At 38.6% G+C, this 25,094-nt stretch overlaps 1 protein-coding gene across 1 annotated transcript; it reads left to right on the plus strand.

Moving 5' to 3' along the window:
* Window positions 1-827: 827 nt before the first annotated feature.
* MAP9 (microtubule associated protein 9) lies at window positions 828-22,355 on the plus strand. The gene is made up of 12 exons (XM_075500497.1): window positions 828-881; window positions 2,026-2,122; window positions 3,404-3,832; window positions 9,072-9,328; window positions 10,165-10,223; window positions 10,768-10,933; window positions 12,047-12,136; window positions 12,846-13,007; window positions 13,467-13,612; window positions 16,085-16,217; window positions 16,495-16,569; window positions 22,233-22,355. Exons 1-12 carry the CDS (start codon window positions 828-830, stop codon window positions 22,353-22,355), a joined length of 1,791 nt encoding a protein of 596 aa, XP_075356612.1.
* Window positions 22,356-25,094: the final 2,739 nt, after the last annotated feature.

Consider the following 25,094-nt stretch of genomic DNA (forward strand, 5'->3'; position numbering starts at 1 on the left):
AGATGTAAGCACCAGGGGATTTACTTTTACGCCGCTGTCATTCCGTCATCTCTAAAATTTCATTCAGATTGATGCACAGGTGCTATGAGATTTTTTTTTCTAGAGAGCACTGAAATGAGTTTGTTCCTTATGGAAAGCGTTGTCCATGTCAGCACTTAAATCCCCAGTGGGAAGTTTTGGACAGTTACCTGACCGTGAGAGCGGGGTTGATGAACCTGTGTCACTCCTGTCTCCTACTGTGATGGCATGTCCTGAGCGGATTGCACGTACATATACCTCGTGGTAACAGCTACGTGGGTTACATGTAGGATGTGGGCATAAAGAATAAATCCTGTCGACTTCAGCTGGCTTCTGCAGAGCATGGGTGAAGCCTGACTTTGGCCCAGGTTAGGAAGTTGCTCAGCATTGGCAGCAGGCCCCCATTTTGACGCATAGGTGTCCCTGGCCACTGCCGGACCCTAAGCTCTGTACGTGCAGTTATGGAACACGGAGGGCCTCGAGGTTTGGGGTGAGAGGCGGGAGCTCAGCGGTGCCAAACTCAAGGCGGGAGCGCCATGACTGCCGGTGCCCGCCAGCCTGCAGCCGCGGCCTGAAGGCGGAGACGCTCCGCCGCCGGGTCCCGGGCCGCCGCTGCCGCCACCGCCCGCCCTTTATCCGCTCTCGCTCTCTCCTGCGCCGCGGCGTTGCCGGGCGACGGGCAGTGCGGCGGCGGGCGGGGCGGCGGCGGGGCCGGGGCCGGGGCTCTGGGGGCTCTGGAGGCTCTGGGGGCTCTCGGAGGGCCGGCCGGCGGCCTGAGGCGCTGGCGGGCGGGAGCGAGAGCCGCCGCCATGTCGGGGGAAGGCGGCGGCCGCCGGGCGGTTGGGCGGCGCAGCGCGTTGCAGGTGAGCGGGGCGGGCGGCAGGCCGCGGGCGGGGAGCGCTGCCTGTGGGGCCGGGGAACGGCGGCCGTGGCGTTTGTCTGCGACTGGGAATACAGTAATTTGCTGTTAAAGACAACACAGACAAAAAAGCCGATTTGCTATCAAAATGAAAACTGGGAAGCAGGTTTCCTTCTGTGTGCACACTAGAAGCTGTTCGCTGTGCATAACCTGGGAAACAGTCGCTCCAAGACGTGAAGAGCCTGACTTCCCTGTTCCTCATAGTCCTGCAAAAATGGCTCAGGCTAAAGGACCGGCAGTAGCCAACAGCAGGTGCCTCGGGAAGAGCGTAAGGCCCATGTCAAACAACCTGCTCTCAAGCCTTCAGTGGTTTGTGGCTCAGGGTCTTCCAATCTGGAGATACTGCTGCATTTCGTAATGTATTTTTAATCTATAAGTAAGGCCAGTTGCCTTCAGAACCCATGTAAACATGGTGTGTCCTTGAGGTCCTGCAGCAGAGAGTCGAAAATATCAGCGGTGGCTTATGCAAAATTCTTCCCTTGTTTTGGACCTGCCACCTGCTCCAGAAATAACAGGCTACAGGAAGGTAAAAATATTTTGTTAAACATGTGAACCTTAGCATTGGAGCAGATATCTCCTTTGAGTACCTTCTAGTAGATTTCAGATGGCATGGAAGTGAAGAGACTAGAAGGGGAGGATGGATTCTGGCGACCAAACGTGCCTAGCTTTGTTGTTGTTGACTTGCTTCCCCTTCTTATGGCGTTGGAGACATAGTCCGTGCTCACCTTTTCTATCATGTGTGACTGTACAGACCTCATTGTTGTGTTCTTGCTAATCAAAACATATGAAAGGGGGAAAAAGTGTCACATGATGATACAACTTCATTATTGCAAAAAATGGAGAGGGATCTGCAAGATATGTTTCTTATGAAGAAGAAATATTAATTAATACATGGAGGGTTTTTTTAACACAGAAAAATTGGGGGAAAACACTGTATTTTACTTACCCTTCACAATAATTTTCAGTTAAACAGGTTAATCTCTGTTGCTCAGTTTTACTTATGTATGTGTGGGAGGGGGGAATTGGTGCTGAACTTGAAGAGGTGAATCTTCCCTTCTGTGTAAAAATTATTTGTGAAACCATTTCAGGATGAGCTACAAGAAGCAACTTGTGCTCATGCAGCAAGAGAGCAAACAGCTGAATACTCAGATGACTTTGAGAGTGACGAAGATGGCATGTTAAATGGTAAGAAGGAATTAAATATTTTTCCTCGTGTTCTTCCCTTTCTTAACTCATTACTAGATCACAGAGAATCTTTGTGAGTCAATATGATTTAAAGTTCCAAGATTTCATATTTTAACAACTTCTAAATCACTTAGTCCTCCTCTTCCAAGTTAGGAGCAGAATTCCCAGCAAAATCAGTGGTCATGCCAGCCTGCTAGACCAGACGCAGTCTGTGCTGTTTCCTACAGTTGTGATGCCCAGTTTTACTCCTTAGCCATATTGTTTACAATGGACACCTGGATGAGACAGTAGCGCACAGTACTGTGAAAGAAAGTAGACACGGGCAGAGAGCAAGCCATGTTGTTGTCTTACTGTTTTCCCAGTCTGGACAGTCAGCGAGTAAGGGCTGCAGGACACACTGCAGAGCATGCTTGCCTGGCAGTGTACACAAACCAGGAACAGGTTTGATCTGGCTGTTTTTCTTGGGCCACGATGCATTTGATATTTGGTAATGTTTATGTTTAGTCTAATGAGATTGGCTGAATGGCTCTTCTTCCTCCTGATGTGGGGCTGCATGTTAAGGGAAATATGAATCTGAAATATCATAATGTATTTTTAAAAGGACTCTGTGTCTTGTTTTTCATTCACATCTGAAACATCTTTTAAAAGTTTGTGGGATACTTTGGTTTTCCTTTGCTGACAAGATTTAGAAAAAAGCTCCTCCTGCATTAAATATGTTACTCAACTATCATGACATTCTTCTGTCATCTTCCTTGAGCATTTGAACTCTGAAATAAAATCAATTAGAAATAACAGACTACAGAAGATAAAAATATTTTTGTTAAACATGTGAACCTTAGCGTTGGAGCAGATATCTCCTTTGAGTATCTTCTAGTAGATTTCAGATGGCACGGAAGTGAAGAGAATAGAAGGGGAGGATGGATTCTGGTGACCAAATGTGCCTGGCTTTGTTGTTGTTGACTTGCTTCCACTTCTTATGGCGTTGGAGACATAGTTTTTTAGAAGGGATTTAAATTGCATGACAGATAAGAATTAACCAGTGAATATTTGAAGTATTTTCTTCGGATTGGGTCCATGAAAACAGATGACAGGAAATGAAGTAGAATAAGGATCTAGTTTGGTGGCTTTGCAGAGGTCAGAGGTGCAGAAAGAGAAATGCTCAGAGACTTAAGTCAGGAGAGTGTTCTATGAAAAATAATTTTAAATTCTAGAAGATATAGTTTCTGTGTCCCATTTTTTTCCACTTGTCTCAAATGGAAGTTGATAATGTGCTATTTTCAGGTATTGGGGAAGAACTTAAAGAAAGTAATTCAAGTGTGGAAAGCACTAAGAAATCAGTTGCTGTTGAGAGTCCTCTCTCAGATGATGATGCTTCACAAAAAGCAGCAGATATGGAAAACGAAGCTGCTGATGACTTGACTTCATCCTTTAATGAAAAGAAGCTTCAGCAAATAATGCTTTTAGAAAGTGAAAACATACAAGATGACAGAAAAGATGGTGAAGAAGAATGTTTGGAAAGTCAAAATGAGGGTGATAACAGGAAAAATAATGGAGAGTGTTCAGCTGCTGAAGAAGTACCATGTGGTAATAGTGAAAGTGACCACTGTAATGACTTGCCTATTCGTGAACTACAGAAAAAAAGAAACCAAGAGGAAAACAAACCAATACCAAAGCCACGGGTGCACAAAGCAAGAAATGCTTCAGCATCAGGTGAAAAGAAAGCATTTGAATGTTGTTGCTGCTACTTGCTTAGCCATATTACAGTATTTTAAAGTGTTGTTAATTTGGGTTATTTCCTGTGATAAGTATCGGCTGCTTTGGCTTGCAGGGAATTTATTCAACAGTCTTCTAAAAACACACGTTTTGATAACCTCCAGCTGCCAGGGGGTAAACCGAACCAGTGTGGGCCAAGTAGCAGGAGGTTCCTATTTGCCTTTTCCTTTCAGGAGATGCAAACGAGCTGTTTGGGTACCTAAAGTCCAGCTGTCCATCAGTGCATGTCCATGGAAGGTGTGGGAGGACTACAGTGTTGCCTCCTCTGCATGTGCATAGCACAGAAAGCCATATTCACACAGTGTCCACAGCATCCATGCACCCTTTAATGGAAAGGTCCTTAAACAGGCATCCCTTCTGTATGGCCAGTGAAGTTGGACCCCAGTGTTCGCAAATATAATGTTGAAGTTGTGATGCTGAGACATCATGATGCTGTAATGTAATGATGCTAGAATGTCAGAAAATGAGCTGTAACCAGAACATTTATGAGTGGTAGACTTCTCACCATCACAAAGTAAAAACTGCAAATTATCTTTTACTTTGAAGATAACTGAGCCACTTTGGATGTATAGTCAAACACGTGAAAAAAGGACTTTAATGTTTCAATATAAGAATAGCTAATTTGTTTTTAATATGCAAAGCAGAACTTGGAATTCTGCTAATTGACTATATGTGCTTTTAAAAATTTAAAATGTCAAAATACTTCATATTTTTTATCTACTTCCTAATATGAGAAGAATTTGTCCTGTTTGATGTTGAGAGAAATTTATGGCTGATCATTACCTGTGATGGAAGATTACAACTTTGAGATTGGTAGGGCATGATTAGCGGCATTGGCTCCTTTTTTTCTTTCCACATGATAGCACGAAAGTGCTAGATATTTGAATGTGCAGCTGGGCACTGCAGATGCCTCTCTTTCATGGCCAGTATACTTATGTAGTTTTAGCCTGGCAGAAAAAAGTTGAAGTACTCCTTTTCCTTCATGTGAATCTAAGTAGTATAGTGATATTAGCATATTGTCTTCAGTAGTCAACCATTGTAAACTTTCTTATATTAGATAAATTGATCTCTGTCCAACAGAGGAAATTACTATCCAGAGATTAATCAGCTTTTTCTGCTCCTTTGATTTTCTTGTGATTTACTGCATGGAAAAATTCTCAGTGTACTTGTAGGAATATTGTTGTGACCTCTTAGCTCTCTAACCTTCACACTAATTATATAATTAGACTTTATGCAGCTGCATATGCGGGATAGGCAAGGTGATTCTCCCATTTCCTGCGATAGATTTGTATGAACTAGGACTTAATAAGAAATGCTTCTGTGGCAATGTGTAGAATTAGATACGCATTTCTATGTGGATCGGCATACGTAAAGAAAAAGGCAGATAGAAAGCCGTTGTATGGCTTGATCTTGTTGGTGGCAGGGCAGGGGAAGAAAACTTGAAGAAGACTGGATTACTAAATAGGAGGAGGGTGAGGAGCCAGAGGATAGGGATCTCTAAGAAACCATTACGTCATGGTTCTGCTGCCCAGTGACTGCCTTAGGGAGGGAACGGAGACATCATGGAAGAAGCTAGAAATATACTGAAAGCCCTCTTCTTCGACTGCATTTCTCATGATGTCTCCTCCTACCCAAGGTTGTTCTGTTCTGCACTGTGTGGAGAGAAGCAGTCTGTATCTTCTCTAGTAGATAAAGGGACAAGCAGAATAGCAAAAAGTTTTTTCTTACAACAGTGCTGTATTAGATATGTATTCTCTTCTATATTTATGAAAACTCTAATTGCAGATAAGCTCCTAAGTGTCGTTTCATTATATACAGAGATAATAAAATGTCTATTTAGAGATTATATTAGAAACTTTAAAACTTTCATTAAACTTCCTGAAAAAGTGGCTGTAACTTCTTATATAGCTGTCTGTATATGGCCTCACTGTATTAAGAAAGCTATGCTATTATTTAAATAGGTCATTTAAATGAAAATAGTTAGTTGAATCTAACTTGACAAAATAGTGTTCCAGACTAAAATGTCTTTAACTAGGCATAACTGAAACTATAATATTTATTTTCAGCTGAGAATATCAGTATTCTTTCATTAGATGGCTGTTATAAACCATTACCTCAACCAAGAAATATGTTGAGAAAAAGTGGTCCTGTGGAAGACAATAAGCTTAATAGGTCAGAAGGAAAAATAACTTCTAGAAATGGATTGTCTTCGTTTTCAGCACCATCATCCCTAACTACTCTGAATGCCCAAGCCACGCCCAAGAAAAAATTACTTGCCGAAAGCCCTGGTCCTGAAGTAAGAGAGTATATGTGTTGATTTTTTTTTTTTTTTTTACCATCTACATTGGAAACTTTTGAAACTAACTTTTATTTAGCTGACAAAATTTTCTGGGAGAAAAATAGGACAAAAATTGGAGTGGGAAAAAATGTCTTTGCCAGTAGCATTCTTATAATGAGGGGCCAATAAGAGAACTTAATTCTTTTTCATTCTAACTAGAAACAGGATTTTGTGATGGTTTGCAGCTTTATGTGCTGATTGGTTTTATTTCTCCAAATGTAAAACAAGAATTATACTTCTCCTAGAGAGTTCTGAACAAGCATTCTGTCAAAGTATTATGAAGTCAAGTTAAATTATTCTGATTTGTTATGAATTGCTCACTTGTTTATTTGTCACTTTCTAATCTAAGGGTCCATGGCTAGAAAGTACTTCACCACCATTTTCCATTAATTTTACTTCCCACAATGAAAGATGTGGAGACTCCAATTTACTGATGTGTGGAAAAGCACCACCTGCAAAAGGTAGCACTTAGATACATACAAGCGGATAAATGTTATCATTTATACCTTAGTAATATCTGATGGTCCAATACAAGTCATCTTAAAAATCAGTGGCATTCTTAATTTCCTTTCTACTCTGTTTTAGTATCTTTCTCACGCCCTTGTGTCTCCTGTTCTGGTTTTGAGAATGGCCCAGCCTCATTCTTGAAGTTAGGTCCAAGTATCATCCCAGGTATTGAGAAACTTGGCCCTAGAGGCATCCCAGGAGTGGAGAGAAAGAGATTAAAGTTTAAGAATTTAGTTTTTGTACTTTGACTTGTGTCACGTGTATACATCATTGTTTAAGCATCTTTGAGACTTAAACCAAATAATTTTAATTTCATTTCCTCTTATGCAGTCAACATGACTAGGGTAAATCTTTCACTTCATCCTGCACCTTTTCCACAAAGGTTAATACAAACTAAGTAGCACTTCTCTATTTTTTTGAATTTGTGAATCCTTAACAGTTCTTAGAGAATGTGCAGACCCTTTAGGAAATATCAAATCTGTGGGCTTCTCAGCAGTATCCATTGAACTTACCTTTTGTAGTCCCCTTTTTCAGACTGGTTACAAAAAATCCATGAACCCCAGGTTGAAAAGCACTGCAACAGGCTCTTAGAAACCTTTTTTAATTTGCTAAGGGAATCATGCCGGGAGGTAATTTGCTGTGTGCAGGACTAACAGGTAGGTAACATAGACTGTCAGATTTAGCAAGAAAAATGCTGTCTGTATGGCCCATGTAATGTCCATATGCCCCAGCCTAATGAGATAAAAGATAGGACTTGGCTTGAAGAATTTAGTGCAGAAAGGTGAACAAAAGTTGAAAACTCAGGCAATGTAGAGAGTAGTAAATAACAAATATGCTTAGATCTGTGTTTAATTTCAGTTCCTTTTTCTATTTTGCTAATACCTTGGATTAGAAAAATTGTTTGGTATAGCTTGATGCTTTTAAGCATTGTTAATGAAAATGTCTAAGGAGAGTTTGTATGGGGAAAAGAATATGAGCATCAGTGTACTGGAATGGGTAGATTCTCCAAGTGCAGGGACAGCATAAGATGAAGGGAATGATAAAGGTGGTGTTGTGAGGACAGAGGACATAGAAACAACAATGATATGGAGTCTTCAACAGAAGTGGAGGAAAAGGGATTGGAAAAGATTGTTTACATATGATGCTGAAGTGTGCAGGTGTGAGAACTCCAAGCAGACTAATCCAACTTGTGTAGCTTGAACTGTCAAGATAGGAACTACAATGATAACAGTTACAGGTTTTATGTAGCATTTTTTAGCTAACCATGGGAAGGTTAGTATTTTGTATCCATTTTGCAAATAGAGCCAAACTGACTTGCACCTGAAGTTCTGTGAAGTTCATGCTACAAAGTGCTCATAGTCAGCAGTAAATCTGTCTCCAGTGTCCTCTGCACTCAGTGCTGCAGCTTAGAGTTGTACAGTTTCTGATGCCTACAGTTTATATACAGTTGTCCTATCTAGTAAGTGTAAAGTAAAATATGAAAGAGAGGATAGAAAATGGTTCATATAAATTCAGAATTCTCCTTGTCACCTGGAACTTACCTTCATCATTGTAAATCTACGTTAAATTTCTTAGATTGTCAGCATTGATATGCCTTTCTTCAGGTAACTTGAAGTTAATCTCTCATCCACAACTTATATTTAGTTTAAGAATTCCATCAGAAAATTGTGGAAGACTGTAATTTGGAATTTACTGTGGCCTTTTTTGGTTTGAATTGTTTTACATATTTAGATCTCTGCACTAATGGCAGTTCAGATCTGATAAAACTGGTTTTTAAGTATTATTAATAAAGTGCTTCATAAATTACAGTTTCACCACTTAGGCACGCATTTAAATTGAGGTGACGTTTTGTTTAAATCCTCACTGCAGAATCTTTCTGCTATTTCCTTGTGTGTCCTGCATCCCTGAAAAACACCACACAATGAAAGTAGTTTTTGTTACCCAAATTGTCATACAGACTTCATTAGTAGTTTGCTAGATGTCAGAAGAGCTCTTGCTGTGATTGCAATGGCTCTTGCTTTTGGTTTCTGCACTAGAACCATGTTTGGGTGGTGAGGTGGATGGGAAGTTTTGCCTTTGTCGTGCTCACACATTCTGTAACATTTGTTAAAACTTCAGTTCATATTCCAGTCTTACATTTAAATACAATACAAGTGAATACTCTTCTTATTAGTCCATATAGTTCTTAGAAGGAAGTATACAGAAAATACATTATGTTATATAACATTTAGTAATGTTTCATAAACAGATGTTTTTAGTACAGAAACAACAATACTGAGAAACAATGAAATTCTTGTTAATGTGTCCTCTCAATCTTTTTTCTCCCATTAGATCAAGATCAGAAGAAGATCAGCACCAGTGACTTGAAAGTGGAGGAAAATAGTAGAAAATCCCCTTCTGTGACAGAAGTAATGATGACCACAGTATATGAGAAAACAAAGAAATTAGAGAAGTCAACAGATGACAGTTCAGATGAAATGGTGAAAATAGTGGAAGGGCAAATAGTAACTGATACACAACAGAAGGTATCAGTGCATGATCAGTCTGAGCATGGGGAGGCAAAGAACACTTCAAAGGACTCTGTCAAGGTATTTATTCATATGCGTTTTTACCATTGTTTAGAAAAATGCCCTAGAAGCATGGTGAAAAGTTTTGTAAAGTTACTGTTGGTACCTTAAATGTGTAGAACTCTGTTTGTAATCTGGCACTTTATCTCTGGCTTCTAGAGCTGAGGCTCTTACAAATTCTGTAGAGTTTTATGGAAGATGTAGGGAATACCTTTTACACAAATCATTTGAACCAGATAAAGGTATTGAAATGTGCATTTTCCAATCTTAATGAAATACCCTTATCCAAGTGAAAATGTCAAATCTCTATTGTGAGGTTAGCTAAATTGGAATGAGCAGTGTATGTTGGCAGAAGATGGAATAATGGGTAAGATGCAAAGCACTTTATGCTTTATCATAAGAAAGAAAATATGTAGATACATGTAACTGTTAAAGCTAAATATTAAAAACAGTTAAAAGAGTGTTGATATAATAACAGGGAAGCCCACTGTCCAGCTGGGTTCTTCTTATTCCTTTGTATTTCTAAACTATAGACTATATTTTTACATAATACAAAGAAACATTTCTAGGTGCCATTCCAAAACAATACAGGCATTCTGAAAGGTTGGTTGGTTGGTTTGTTGTGGTTTTTTTTTACTTTCTTACCCTGTACTGTACCCTTTCTGTATTAGAGTGGCTTTCTTGCATATTTTTCTAACATCATAGAATCATAGAACATCTTGAGTTGGAAGGCACCCATAAGGATCATAGAGTCCAACTCCCAGCATCCTTGTTAGCTTGTAAAAATTTGTTTCATCTTGATCTAGTTCTGTAGCTTGAGAGACTCTATAATTTTACTTTTCCTTTGTGTTTCTTAGAAACTAAGTGAAACAAAGGAGAGAGTTCTACAAAACCCGAAAGCTTCTTTATCTGACAGGTAAGAGAAAGATGCTATGTATCACAGTCTGCAGAGTGTAAGATATATGTAAATGCCCTGACAATGCTGCTTCACTCTCATTTTCTGTCAGCATTATCTTCACTGCTGACAACCTCTGAGCATCTGTGGAGAACAGTTTAGTAGATGTGGCATGTTATTATAACCCTTGCTCAGGGTTATATTGGATCAGACTCCAAGTCTTTTGACAATGTCTATGATGAGCGTGTGCTACTGGATCCACCAATGAATCCAGTCCATGATGTCTTTACAGATTTTAAGGTGTTTTGTAGATGAAAGTATAAGGGATTTGTAAACTTTCTTGGGCTGAATATGTTGAGTAGTGGTTTGTTTAGGCAATAGTAAAGCCCTCAGAAGAAAACGGGCTTCTTCCTCCTTTCCTTTTCCCCTATCCCCAGCCAAGGGCATGTAAAAACAGAATCGCATTAACCTTTGGTATACACTGAAATAAAAGGAACACTACTCTAGTATCAGCTACAATAAATGGAAAAATCATTGATGTGTTTGTGTCTTTGTATTTTGATAGGTCTCTGTCTTCTGCGCACTTAAAGAAAAAGGCAAAAGCTGTTCCATCAACTACACCTATTTCATCTCAATATCTGGGAACATTAAAGGTATTGGAGGATAAACGCGTGCAGAAGAACAGTACAGAATTTGACAAAGCAGATGGTTTACGAGCAGCTGTTTTCCAGGTAGATCTTAAAAACAAACAAATAAAAAACTAACAAAACAACGAACAAACAAAACTATGCATATAAAAGCGCTGTTAGAGGAGTCAACACCTCTTATTTTCTTGAAATCAATATTTCTGAGTATATTCCTTGCATATGGTTACAGGTGTAATAATCCTTTTATTCTGTTGGCTATGCCTTTTCATCAAATTATGAACTAAAAAGCTAGATGAGAGGGACATACTGTGGTTCATAATTTATTGTGTCAGACTATTTTCAGACACATATAATATTTTCCTTTATTTCTACTTCTTCCTTAACATAAGTAAGTGCGTAGTTTAAAGGTTTTTTTCCTGGTGTGTTCTATTCAGTTGGCATTCAGGAAAAGTGAAAACAAGGCTAGTATTCTCTCCAGAAGGATAATCTATGTGGATTCTGTGTAGAATTTCATAATGATTAGTCTGTGGGTTCCAACAGATTTTTGCTACTAATCTATGTGAAAAAAACTTTCATTAATAGATGCTGTTCATATTGGTATGTGTTTTTAATACTTGTTATGGTTCTAGAACAAAATTTAGAACCTCAAATCCATATTTATATTGTCTCCATAATTTTTAAAGGTAAAATGGGCTTCATTTACGACACTTGTATCTCTAAGCAGCATACAAAATACATAATTAAACCTTGAAAATTTAAGCCTGATTCTGCAAATGACTCATAACACTTTATGGATGCCTGAAGTCTCATTCTTCCCAGTTGGATTTTATTCTCTTTAATTATAGTATTTGCAAGAGAAAAAATAAATTTAAATAGTATTCCTATATACCAAGTGATAATAATCTTTATTCCATTCTTCTTTTTCATTTTTTTAATGCTTACTTTTTTGGGTGTTTTTTTAAAGATTTTTTTTTTTTAAAGAGCCTTAAGGTTTTTTCTATTTTGTAGCTCTGATTTTAGAACCTTAGTCTTCCACATGGGATAGTTATTTAAGTAGCACATGGAAGAATTAAGAGTAATTTTGGTGGTCATTATATTGGTGCTGCTTTAATAATATTTGGTTGTTTTAACAAAACTTTTTTAGTTATACCTTAAAAAGACTTCAAAAGTATAAAAGTCTTCTAATGGTCCTTACAGAATTGGTTGGAAAAGAAAAGGGTCTTTCTACTGGAATTAAAGAGGATTGAAAAGAAGAAAGCTGAAAATCTAAGGAACAATACTGAAAAGGTTTGTTTACATTCTTGTTTAAAAGGAAGTTGACAAACTATAATTCTCAGAAGTATGCTTACCTGTGCTTTCTGCCTAATTACATGACTCTGCTATTCTAAAGCGTCTGGTTTTCTCTAAATAGCACGAGGTGAGTTGAAACAGTAAATGGCATGTCCCACTTGTTATGGTTGCTGTAAAGGGTGTGTGGCTGATGCTTCCGTACACATTTATGTAAGGTATGTTATAAAGTGTGCTTCTTAGACTAATTTTCAGGTTTGTTTACAAAGACCTTGGGATAATCAGCCCTTCAGGTGTTAAGTTTTGATTTGTCATCTGTTAGAAAATGAGTTTGCTCCCTATCTCAAGAGACGCTTATCTACAGAGGACTGTATTTTGAATAGCACCATACGCAATTCTTAGATTTGGTTTTTAAGTATTTAATATGTTTCACTTCTAAGCATTGAACATGTATTTCATATTCTTCTGCACATATTTTTCAGGAGTATTTTGTCTCATTCAATTAAATTAAAAATGAACATACAAAAAAACCACTCTATATAGTTCAAATTTAATTTTGAGTATTACTTGGAATGTTGTCTGCAAATCAATTTCCATTTCTTTATTGCTCCATGTAATCCTACATTTGACAATGAGTTTAAAGCATACTATTTCAATTACAGTTTTATATTTAAGTGTATTTAAATGTAGACTGTTATTTTCAATCTAGAAAGAAGCTGTTAAAAGAGAGGAAGCAATTGCATCTTTTGAAGCCTGGAAAAAAAAGAAAGGAAGAGAAGCAAAGAAGTTAAGTGAAAAAAAGAAGCTTGAGGAACTTAAGAAAAAGAAAGCAGCAGAACAGAATGAGGAGAAAACAGAAGCAGCACAGAAGGTGATGTGAAATATGTACATAAATGTGTATCGGATATGGTTCAGGAGATTGTTGAGAATAATTTTGATTAATCCAGCAAGAGATGGAAACGAACTAGATTCTGAAATCTAAATATGGTTAATTTTTGAAGAAAGCTCATATTAGATTCTGTTCTGTTGGAAGTATGTAATGTTTACATTTGCACACAAACAGGCATTTTTCCATATTTGGATTCTATTAACTGAACGTAAAATAAACTCCATATAAACACATTGGCAATGAACTATTACTTACTGGGAAAAATAATTTATTCTTTTTAGGTATAGTGATACCCACTTCTGAGCAATGCTACAAACAAATATTCCAAAATTGGAATGTGTGGAAATTACAAAAAAAAAAAAAAAAAAAAAGAATAAGTAAGTGGAGTATTGACAAAAAGGTGGTGGGTAAGATTTCTAATGAATCTGTGGTTTTCTTTAGGCATTCGAGAAATGGAAAGAAAGAAAGGCAGAATATTTAAGAGAGCAAAGCAGAAAAGAAAAACAGTCTGAAAGAATCAGGAAGAAGAAAGAAGAGGAACTGGTTGCAGAGAAGAAGAGAGACAGCATGTCAGCAGTTGAAAAATGGTACTACTGCACTGGGTTTTGCAATATCATAGTTTCCCAAATCTTTGCTTATAAATGCAATAGGTCTTCTGTGAGTGCTTGATGTGCTTTTAATTGGCAGACAATGGCGTGCTTGGGATCAGGCTCTTCAGTCCCAATGGAGAACAAGCATAACAATGAGAACAAGCTGTACAGCTTCTTTCAGTTTAGTAACTTAAATGCTTTCCTCCCCAAAAGGCTACTGACTAAGCCCAGGCAGAGATACCGCAACTGAGAAGTAAGATTGATTGAGTAGTACAATGTATTATGTGATGAGTCTCATGCTTCATTACTAAACCATAGGAAGGAAGGTAAATCTTAAAGTTTTGTGGAATACAATGTATGAATGTAGATGTATTCAGAAGCAAATGAGAGGTGTCTGCTGGAGTAATTCTTTGTTAGTTTTACAAGCCAAGGGTTTTCACAGACCATGTCCAACTTAGTATTACCCACAGAAGCTTTGAATCTAAGTTTTTTGTATGATACGTGGGTGGAAACATGGTGACAAAGGATGAGGGAAAGGCTGAGGTACTTAATGCCTTCTTTGCCTCAGTCTTTAATAGTAAGACCAGTTGTTCTCAGGGTGCCCAGCACCCTGAGCTGGAAGACAGGGACAGGGAGCAGAATGAAGCCCCCATAATCCAAGGGAAAATGGTTAGCGACCTGCTACACCACGTAGACACACACAAGTCTATGGGGCCGGATGGGATCCACCCAGGGGTACTGAGGGAGCTGGCAGAAGTGCTCTCAAGCCACTTTCAATCCCTTATCAGCAGTCCTGGCTAACCTGGGAGGTCCCAGTTGACAGGAAGTTAGCAAATGTGACACCCATCTACAACAAGGGCCAGAAGGAGGATCCGGGGTACTACAGGCCTGTCAGTCTGACCTCGGTGCCAGGGAAGCTGATGGAACAGATCATCCTGAGTGCCATCATGCGGCATGTACAGGACAACCAGGTGATCAGGCCCAGTCAGCATGGATTTATGAAAGGCAGGTCCTGCTTGATCAAGCTGATCTCCTTCTATGACAAGGCGACCTGCTTAGTGGATGAGGCAAAGGCTGTGGATGTTGTCTACCTAGACTTCAGTAAAGCCTTTGACACCGTTTCCCACAGCATTCTCCTGGAGAAACTGGCTGCTCATGGCTTGGATGGGCATACTCTTAGGTGGGTGAAAAACTGGCTGGATGGCTGGGCCCAAGGAGTTGTGGTGAATGGAGTTAAATCCAGTTGGTGGCCGGTCACAAGTGGTGTTCCCCGGGGCTGAGCATTGGGGCCAGTTCTGTTTAATGTCTTTATCAATGATCTGGACAAAGGGATCAAGTGCACCCTCAGTAAGTTTGCAGATGACACCAAGTTGTGTGGGAGTGTTGATCTGCTTGAGGGTAGGAAGGCTCTGCAGAGGGACCTGGACAGGCTGGATCAATGGGCCAAGGCCAATTGTATGAGGTTCAACAAGGCCAAGTGCAAGGTCCTGCACTTGGGCCACAAAAACCCCATGCAACACTACAGGCTTGAGGAAGAGTGGCTGGAAAGCTACCTGGTGAAAAAGGGCCTGGGGGTATTGGTCAATAGCCAGCTGAATATGAGCCAGCAGTGTGCCCAGGTGGCCAAGAAGGCCGATAGCATCCTGGCTTGTACCAGAAATAGTGTGGCCAGCAGGACTAGGGAAGTGATTGTTCCCCCGTACTCGGCACTGGTGAGGCCGCACCTCGAATACTGTGTTCAGTTTTGGGCCCCTCACTACAGGAAAGACGTTGAGGTGCTGGAGCATGTCCAGAGAAGGGCAACAAAGCTGGTGAAGGGTCTAGAGCACAAGTCTGATGAGGAGCGGCTGAGGGAACTGGGGTTGTTTAGCCTGGAGGAAAGGAGGCTGAGGGGAGACCTTATCGCTCTCTACAACTACCTGAAAGGAGGTTGTAGAGAGGTGGGGGTCGGTCTCTTCTCCCAGGTAACAAGTGATAGGACAAGAGGAAATGGCCTCAAGTTGCACCAGGAGAGGTTTAGACTGGATATTAGGAAAAATTTCTTCACCAAAAGGGTTGTCAGGCACTGGAACAGGCTGCCCAGGGAAGTGGTGGAGTCACCATCCCTAGAGGTATTTAAAAGACGTGTAGATGTGGTGCTTAGGGACATGGTTTAGTGGTGGACTTGGCAGTGCTAGGTTAACGGTTGGACTTGATGATCTTAAAGGTCTTTTCCAGCTTAAACGATTCTATGATTCTATACCAAATAAAGGAGAAAGTAGCACAGAAAAGGTGGTGCCATAATAGATAGAATAGTAGGTTCAGTTATACCTTGGTGATAAAGATGGACTTTGAAGATTTGAATATATATTCTCAATCTTTTATTAAATGTGTAAAATATCTCTTTTGACTCGATGTAGTTAATCAGTCACACATGCAGCATTTAGTCTGTTACATGATGGTCTCCTGTTCTTCCCTCTCACTATACAGGAATGAAAAAAAGGAAGAATATATGAAACAGAAGAAAGTAGAAAAAATCCTAGAGAGAAGAAAGCAAGAAATACAACAGGCAAAGAAGGAAGAAAAAAATAAAAAGGCTATGGAGGAATATGAAAGATGGCTGGTATGGTTTTTTTTGCTCTTTGTCAAAACCAAAAAGATTAATGTAGTAATGTGTGAACACTTTTGTATTGTAATACTCATGGTTTTTCATGCTGTTATGAGAGAGGCCAGATGATGGCAGCATTACATAGCTAGTCCCCCAAAATTCTTGAGCAAAGTGATGATAAAATACAGTGGGCTTGCTATTTAGTGTACATGGAAAATATATTCTCCCTACCTACATGTCATAGAGTTTTGAATTTCATAGTTAGTCTTCATTTTTTGACATTCTGTGTCAGGAGCACCCATCTCTGAAGGACCAACTCACCACAGCACAAAATCTGCAAAGCCAAGCAGCATCACCAGCTGCAACAGTGAGTCCATATACATTCAAGGAATCATTTGAAGTGGAGGCTTGTATACCTTAAAATTGATAAAAGCACTTGTAATGAGGTTTGAGATTATTTCCATTTACTAGAAAGGGTGGAACTCTGATGCTCCCAATTATATTTTTCTTACAATCATTAAGCAGTAAACTAGTCTAGTACTCTAGTCCCGACAATAAGGCAGTTTTTTTTTTCCTTGCTACAGAAAGACAAACTAGAAGAGAGATCACTAATATTCTTAGCCTATATTGTTTTCTTAAGGATGCGTGACTTGCTAGTTAAAGAAAAAGCTGTGTTTTTCATCCTCACCCTGTGACACAGTCATTCATCATACTGACTTTCAAGGTTTTCTTAGTTTGAGAGTGTTGCTTCTGTTGTCTGTCTTCCTTGTGATTTCTGGCATGCGTCCTGTACATATGGTCTCTGTTGCCATTTATAAGAATGGGATCTTGCAACTTAGCTGGGTTAAGGTCCTTACAGGGATTCATTTGTACTGTCAATAGCTTAAAAAAATCTTCTCCAGAGTCTCGAGTGGGCTTTCTTTTTTTTTTTTTTTTTTTTTTGGGGGGGGGGGGCGGGCAGGATAGGTGAGAACTGAGGCAGGCAGATGTATGGGTGTGGGACAGATTTTAAAAGGAGAATCATCCTTTATTTGGCTAACACAGAAATATGCAGTTACATAAAACAGCAAGAGCCTGCATGTTTTCCCTTCTCTCTATTTTCAAACCTTTTCAGTCTTAGGTTTAAGACTTTTAAAATCTTACTTGACCTGGTCCCCTGTTGGAATACCTCTGATTTCTGTAATCATTGGTAAGTGTTTTCTCTGGTCCCCTTTGTCAAGTGATTTCCAGCTCAGTTTTGTCAAATGATTAATGTCCAATCTTAGATTATTGCTTGCTTAGTCAATATTCCTGGTTCCCAAGGAAGTACGTACTATGCTTTGAGTAGTAGCTAATGCTCTGTCCTGGTATGCTCCGCTTACTGAGACTGTCCTCAATTGTCATAGTTGTACCAAAGCATGAATGGTACCCCTCCTTGTATATTTGACTTCTTTGCTGTCTTGGACTCTGTATGAAGGTAAAAAAATTATCCCTTTATTTGGGAATTAATTATGCTGCCTAGAACAAGCTCCCCTGTTCAAATTGTGTATAAATTCCTGAGGTCATCACTTCACTTCAGTGGGATTATTAATAAAAATTTTAGTAGTTGGAGGGATGACCAGATCTAAATGGATGTACATGTGCCTACACGAGAGAGCAGTTTGAAAAATAAGCAGGTGTTGGAAGATGTGATAGGTACTGAATTGGTTGGCAGAGGTACCTCTAAAATCATCTCATTTTCCGTGTGTATGTGCAGGTGTTGACTGATGTGTCTCATGCCCAGTCTTCACATTTTTGCTTTGTGAAATTGTGCTGGTTTTTGCAGCTAACACACCTTTATTGAGAAGGCATATTGGGCAATGGCTCTGTCATCGTGTTTGGCCAGAATATTATCTCACTTTATATAGTAATAGAGAAGATACACACCTTCAGTGAACTGTAGGAGAGAAACACCTGTAAAGTTGTCAATGTATTATGAAGGGAACTAAGACGATATCTGCCTACAGATAGATAAACAGGCATCAAATCTGAGAGGGCAGAATTGTGGTAGTCTTTTAAGTGTATTATTTCAAATAAGAGGATTTTTGTTTGAAGGGAAATAAAATAGGAGTAAGGTAGTGGGAAGTATTCTAATATGTTTTCATTAACATTCAACAGAAATGAACGTGTAAATTCATCCTCAGCTGAACCAGGTGTTGACCATAATGCATGGGTAAAACAGACATAAAAATCTTGTAGTTCTTCTAAAATATAAGAAACATTCTGCTTTTATGTTAATGGAAATTCTGTTACTTATACTTTTAGAGGTCATTGTGTGAATGTTTGATAAGTGCATAGAGAAGATTACTTTTTAAGCATGAAAATAAATGGCCTGAAAAAAGCTATTAACACTTGTAAAATACTAACATAAAAAGGATAATCTTGAGCAGAGATACTTTAGTATTGCTGAGGAAATTTAAGCTTCTGATTTTTTTTGTTTCTTTCATAGTATTTGCCTCTTGCTACTCACCAAGTACTCTTCAAGCCAATCTAGATGTTTTGCTTGATAAATGATTGTTTTTTACTTAATACATACTACCAGTGTCTGACACTTGTCATTGACATGCACCTATTCTGAGGAGGAGAATGTGGAGAAGCATCATGTAGAAAGTTTATAACAACAGATCAGTTTAGTTTCCATTATTTTTGAGATGGTAATCTTGATACCTGTTTTCTGTAGAGAAAAGCAAATATCCTAAATGTGTTATGTTCTCTATTTTATGTGGTAAACATTAACCTAGTATGACTTGATGAGAAGTAAGGCTGCTCTCAAATAATTCTTGAAGATCAACATAGTAAGGTTAAATGCCCTAGAAGAAGTTTGAAATTCTACCTTGAGATTGAGCATGCTCACCGCCTATTTTTGGCATTCTAAAGCTGTTTAAGAACATCAGGAAATTATGTACTGGAGGAGTCTCATGGATTTGTTGCTTTTCTGGGTTAGAAACAGCTGACGTGGGTTATTCATTTCATGTGGTTTAATAAGATCCATCTGAAAATACTTTCTATATTGGAATTTTAATCTCCTGGCATTGCAATATGTTAGAAATAAGGCTGTTATTGTTATTCCTCTTAAATGTTGTAAGGCTTCTGTACTATCTAAAATTCAATTATGTGGCAGTCATACTGCTAAAGAATGTGATCTTCCCAGAATTTTGTAAGTGAAAAATGTATTCATCTTACTAGGCTATTGAGTAGGAAACTTCCAAAGAGAAATCAAGCCTTACAATCGAGTTGATCTAGTGTATGACAAGCTACAGTTATTGTTTTCATCTTTCACTATTTCTGCTACTCTTCTCCTGTTAGTACAAATAACATCTTGTTTATTATTTTAGGGAAGATTTATATCAGTATTGTCTTGTGAGTATGTGAACTGTGGTTAGGACTAGAACATAAAAAGCTTTGTGTGTGTTGAAGGCAGGGAAGAAGCCAGTAGGTCTTCATGTCAAATTTAATCTTTTAGAAACCAGTTAAATTGACTCAAGACTCTTTCCTGGCACTGGGGTTCATTCATGAAGATTGGATCTTCAAACCCAAACATTCAAAACTGAGACATGATTAAAAAATCCAAAGCAACTTTAATTCCCTTCCTGGGTGGGTGTATGCTTTATCTTTGGTTTGAGTTTTTCATACATGAGTCTGTTGTGCAACATGTATTCAGTATAGAGTGCTTTATAAACATAAAATATGCACATTTCTTTGTAACACGTAATGTGATTTCTCAAATAATTGCCAATACTGCTACAATAAGTCCTATTTTTAATGAGTTTTCCATTACCTGTCCTGATGTGTCTTTGAGTGTCAAATACAGATTCAGATTCTAAGATTTGTAGAATATGATTAAATTTTTGTAAAAATAAATTGGCTGGGTATGTGCAAATACTCCAAAACAGGAACATGAATCATACATGTGTTCCATTATAGAGCACATTCTTCCCAAGCTCATATGTACTGCTTGCACACATCTTCTTGTCTTTTTTGAAAAGTATCACTGATAATGCAGACTCCTTTCCCCTTAGAGTACTAACCTGTTCCTTTTAAGAATCCCTGAAAAAAATATCTTGAACTTGTTCTGAAGACTCAAAGCCACTAGTTGTGTTCATCAAGGAAGATCTCTGTGGAAGGAGAAAGAGGGCAGAAGTGTAGGCTGACAGAGAAGAGTCAGAATCTTACAGTGCTACAAGCCCACTTTGTCTCAATTACTCCATATAATCCAGAAATATACAGTCTGTATGGAGAGATAATATTTTTTATTATACTAACTGTGATGAACTTTTGCATTGCTTGTTTTAGTAAAGGGCATTACTTCTCCATGCAAACCTTGCCTTGCTTTTAATCAGCTTTGCTAGTAACAACATGAAATAATTGTGTGTTTATTTAGCCAGACCAGACATTCCTAACTGAATTGGATCTGCAGATTTATGTTAACAAAGACCTGAAGGGCACAGATTAAAATCATATTGATAGGGTTAATGTTTCAGTGCATGTTATGCTTTTTAAAATTTTTGTACGTATCACATGTATAGCTAGCATTAGTATAGTTTGACTGCTGCATATGTGTAAAATGAGAGAAAACTTCCACTCAAGCTCCCTTTTTTATGATAACGCTTCTACCCCCATTTACCAGTCTACTCCCTTAGCCACAGTTACCTCACTATTTCTCTTCTCACTTATGAATAACAGGCAGACACTGCTAGGATCTTGGGAATTTGAGGATACACAATGTCCCTCAGAGGGATAGGATCATGGGTTATCTGAGAGTGCCAGTTATCTTACAGCTATCTTCAAGGAGCAGTACTTCCACTGCAGTGCAGTTCATACATGTGAAAATATGAAACTTTTATGGTGCTTCAAAATACTGGCTGATAGGCTGCAAAAGAGGAAAGGACCAAGGCTGGATTCGGCACAACTGATGATGGTTTTAAGCCTGCATATCCACATTGCATCTTTACTACCAATGATGTGTATGCCAGTTGTTGGTCCTAGGAATGAATGCACTGTTCATGTGCCTGAAAGCCAGCTGCTCAAGGACCTTTTATCCACCTGTCAAGTGGGGCACTGTAAGTGATGCTCTGGTCCATAATGTCAACCTTGGTTCCACCAAGAGAGAAGCTACTTTAAGTCAGTAAGTGGTTTGCTCAAGCATGCACCACAAACCTGCAAGTACGATACAAGGAAAATTTGCACCTATAAAGAACTCTCCAGGGTACTAAATTGCTAATGCAGATACACCCTTAGATGCTGGTCCTCACAATGGTGAAATGGCAGTCATCTTTGCAAAGAAGAATGCTTATTTTATATAGAACAGAACAATATAAAAATTCAAAAACAATTATAAATAATTGCAAATTATTTTTTGATTGACAGGTCTCTTGAAAATCATTAGTTAATCAGGCACAAAAAGAATATTGCAAGTATCTTGCTTATCCTTCATCATCCAAACTGCCCATTGCTGTTTGAAACAGTAGAAAATATCATCAGAACCTTGCAGTGTTTATAAGTTAGATAGATATTTGTTTATAATTAAATTGTTTAATTCCCAGTTTGTTCTAGTACATGGCAAGTGTGATTTAATAAGTACAGAAAGTTACAAAGACACATCAATGTTCTTATGTAATGAGAACAACATATTTAGCATTGTGATTTAGGTAGAAAAGAAGAAAAGAAATAATTAAGATGAGACTAATTATATACAAGACAAATACAGTACCTAATCCACTAGGCCTTCTGTTGGGCTTTTTGTTTAGATAGCGCACAAAACCAGCCGATCCTTGAGACAGTCACCTTAATCGTAAATGATATCAAATGTGCAGCCTCTTGTGTTGGGTTGTGCAGTGTGTGTGGCTGAATCCATAAAAGGGATGCGCTAAGCTCCAAAAGGCAAATCTCCATTTCATGTTAACTTTTCATTTTACACAAGAATGGTATTACAATAATTGTAACTTTTCTGTTGGTTTTGTTTGGTTGGTTGGTTTTTGGTTTGGTTTTTTTGACACATCTTTTTATTCTCAGGAAAAGAAAGAGAGGAGAGAGCAGCTTGAGAAGAAGCAAAGGAAGTTGCAGGCTGTCCATGGGAATGAAGCACCTTCTCCCTGGAGTCCACCTGGCAAAGTCACATATTCAAGGAATTACTGAGCAGTCTGTTCCCTTCTATGAGAAAAGATAATCCACAAAGTTCTGACAACAGCTAGTCATTATTTCAATAACAGCTGATTTTCATTGAATCCATAATAGATGTTGCATCCTTTCTTTTTTGGTTTATTTTCTCTTTGAAGTTTAAATAGATCAGTTGTCCCTTTCCATTGCTTCAGAAAATGTACTAATTTTTGTAATTCCACATTTGACTTAGTTTTGCTAAATCCTGTGTTACTTCTTTCCTTTTTGGTGAAAGTGTATATTCAGGATACATGAGGGTGGGCTCTGGCACTTTTTGCACCCAATAAGTAGCAGAATGGTTATTTTTCAGTTACTAGGCCACACTGCTGGGGAGTTAAGTCTGGAAGAAATGCTTGGGGGGCAGGTGATGGGCAAGGACATGTTGGCTCTCTTGTGGTGACAGAAAGAAGCCAAAAGGCTAAAGCAGTATGGTAGGGGGACATCATTTTCATACATGAAGAGACAAGCTACAGAGAACATAATATAATTCTTAGATTATGTTACATTATGAAATATGAAAGTAGCTTTTAAATTAAAACTGCATCAAGCAGAAACAGGATTTCATGGGGCCAAAAAATGTCAGCCATGTGACAGTACAAAAGAATTAAACTGGAATCCGTATAATGTAAAATGATCCAAGACTAAGGAAGACTGTAGCTGTTAATGCCATTTCAGGTCTTCATATATATTCCATAGATTTTATACATGCCATAGAGGCATGTTTTGCAGTTCACACAAAATCTTACATAAAACCTGCAAGGGCAGAACAGTGTTACTCTTATGAGGCAACCTTAGACACTGAAAATTTTATTTTTGGAACTTAATTTAAAGGCTTCTGTGGTTGTTTTTACATGATCAAGTAAATCCTTCCCAAACATGTTTTCATCATTGCTAATGAGCTAGTTGCTGTAGTAAATTATTAAAATTTCTTCCATTTTTTCATAGCTATTTGCCTCACTATTTTGGAAGGAATGGCAAGACTACATATCTTTAGAGATCTTAAAATCTCTTGTTTGCTTACTGTCTAAACTCAAGCTGTTACTTATGTTTGTATTCTCTTATTCGAATTTTAATAATCACTCCAGATCAGATTTGCTCCTCAAGTGTGTATTCTTAAAAAAATAAAAACAAAACACAAAACCAACATCACCAACCAAGAAGTAAAAAACCCTGGTCTTTAAATTATAGATGTATTTTCTCAAAAATCTTGCTCCTGTTTAGACTGACAGCCTCCTTTGGAAGTCAAAGGAGCATTTGAGAAGTAGACTTGCCTTTTTCGCTCAAGTCCTATGCTGTTCATAAATCACTGAGCTACTCATTAATTCTGTATTTCATGTAACACTGGGGCATCTCCTCAGAAAGGAAAAACCACAAGACCAGCAACCAGATTAATTTCTTTAGTTTCCTGATGTTTCTTGCTTTTTTTTTTACATTTTAGTGAGAGTCACTGAGGATTTAGAGACATTTGTTTTGGCCATAGCTTTCTGTTGCCAGAATGCTGTACAGGTGAAATTTATTGCTGGTATGTATATAAAAGTGAAATCAGAAGGATATCTGTTCTATCTTATTGTTGAATATGATCCTGTTCATTATTGTTAGTATGAACTCTAGTTCTGTGAATTCCTAATTCAGACCTTTTGCAAAGTTTATGACAGGCAGAAGCAGGTGCTAAAAAGCAAAAAGATAAGATATATTTGTTAGAACGGTAGGTAATGGTGTAGTTATCATCACTGACCTAATTTCAAGTGTAGAGGAAGGCTTGTAAGATGTACAGTATTTCTGTTGCATATGACCTGTTGACAGTGTCAAGAAGTATTTGCTAATCTTGAGAATAATGATGAGGTTTCACTAGTAGTTGTGCTGCATTTATATACAGCCAAATCACCTGAGAGATCAGATTTGATCTGTTGTGAGAAGTGGCTGCAGATTTGATACGGCTTCTTCTAGACTATGAATTATCTTTATTGCAGGATCAGGTTTGAGTATATTGCCTGGTATATGACACTGCATGTCTCGGCTGCTAGTTGCCTTGCATGAACCTTGTTCACGGTAGCCCTGCTGTGTATTGGGATTTATGAGCAAGTCTCTGCTTGTCCTGCCTCTTGCTTCTAATTCTTTCTCAAAAGACAGTTGTACTGGACCTGGCTTTTATTCTTTAATTTGTTTCTAGCCTTCTGTCACTGGGCTGCTTACCCAGAAATGCTGTGGCTGGAACAGTTTTTGTTCCACTAAAGAGTTTATAGAGAAGCTAGGGACCTTTATGACACCCATGCTTTGATTATATGCAGTCTGCAGGTAGTGCACACTTGATGTCTTCCAGTGGACCTTAATGACAATAGTGACCTTTTTGCCCCCTCTGTGAGACAGAATTTGTGCAAAGAGTCATCACTCAAAGGCTGAAATTCTGGGATAGGGCAGCATTCATACAGGTTTATGCTAAGCTCATTGTTTTTCATTTGGGCGGAGGAGGACATTAGTCAAGAAGGGGAGAGGGCAGGAGAGAGGTGGTGGAGTGCTAGCTGGAGCTTTCAGAAGCACCCTGAGGCCTGCAGTCTGCTCTTGCAGAGCCCCTGGAGTCTGGCTGTGTTCCTAGGCCATCGGTGGTTTTTCTTGTAGGCTCTCTTCATAGCAGTACCCATGCTGAGCTTCCTCCACTGCAGTGTTACAGTACATTGCATTAACACAGAAGTTCCCAGTTAGGGAATCCTGCATGGTAGA

This window comes from Mycteria americana, chromosome 4 (genome assembly GCF_035582795.1).
Source record: "Mycteria americana isolate JAX WOST 10 ecotype Jacksonville Zoo and Gardens chromosome 4, USCA_MyAme_1.0, whole genome shotgun sequence".
Lineage (NCBI taxonomy): Eukaryota > Metazoa > Chordata > Aves > Ciconiiformes > Ciconiidae > Mycteria > Mycteria americana.

Excerpts from the sequence above, each read along its gene's own strand:
- MAP9 (XM_075500497.1), top strand. The coding sequence starts at position 828 with ATGTCGGGGGAAGGCGGCGGCCGCCGGGCGGTTGGGCGGCGCAGCGCG. Across the intron at positions 10,224-10,767 it reads AAAGCTTCTTTATCTGACAG|GTCTCTGTCTTCTGCGCACT; the intron begins GTAAGAGAAAGA and ends GTATTTTGATAG. Across the intron at positions 12,137-12,845 it reads TAAGGAACAATACTGAAAAG|AAAGAAGCTGTTAAAAGAGA; the intron begins GTTTGTTTACAT and ends TTTTCAATCTAG.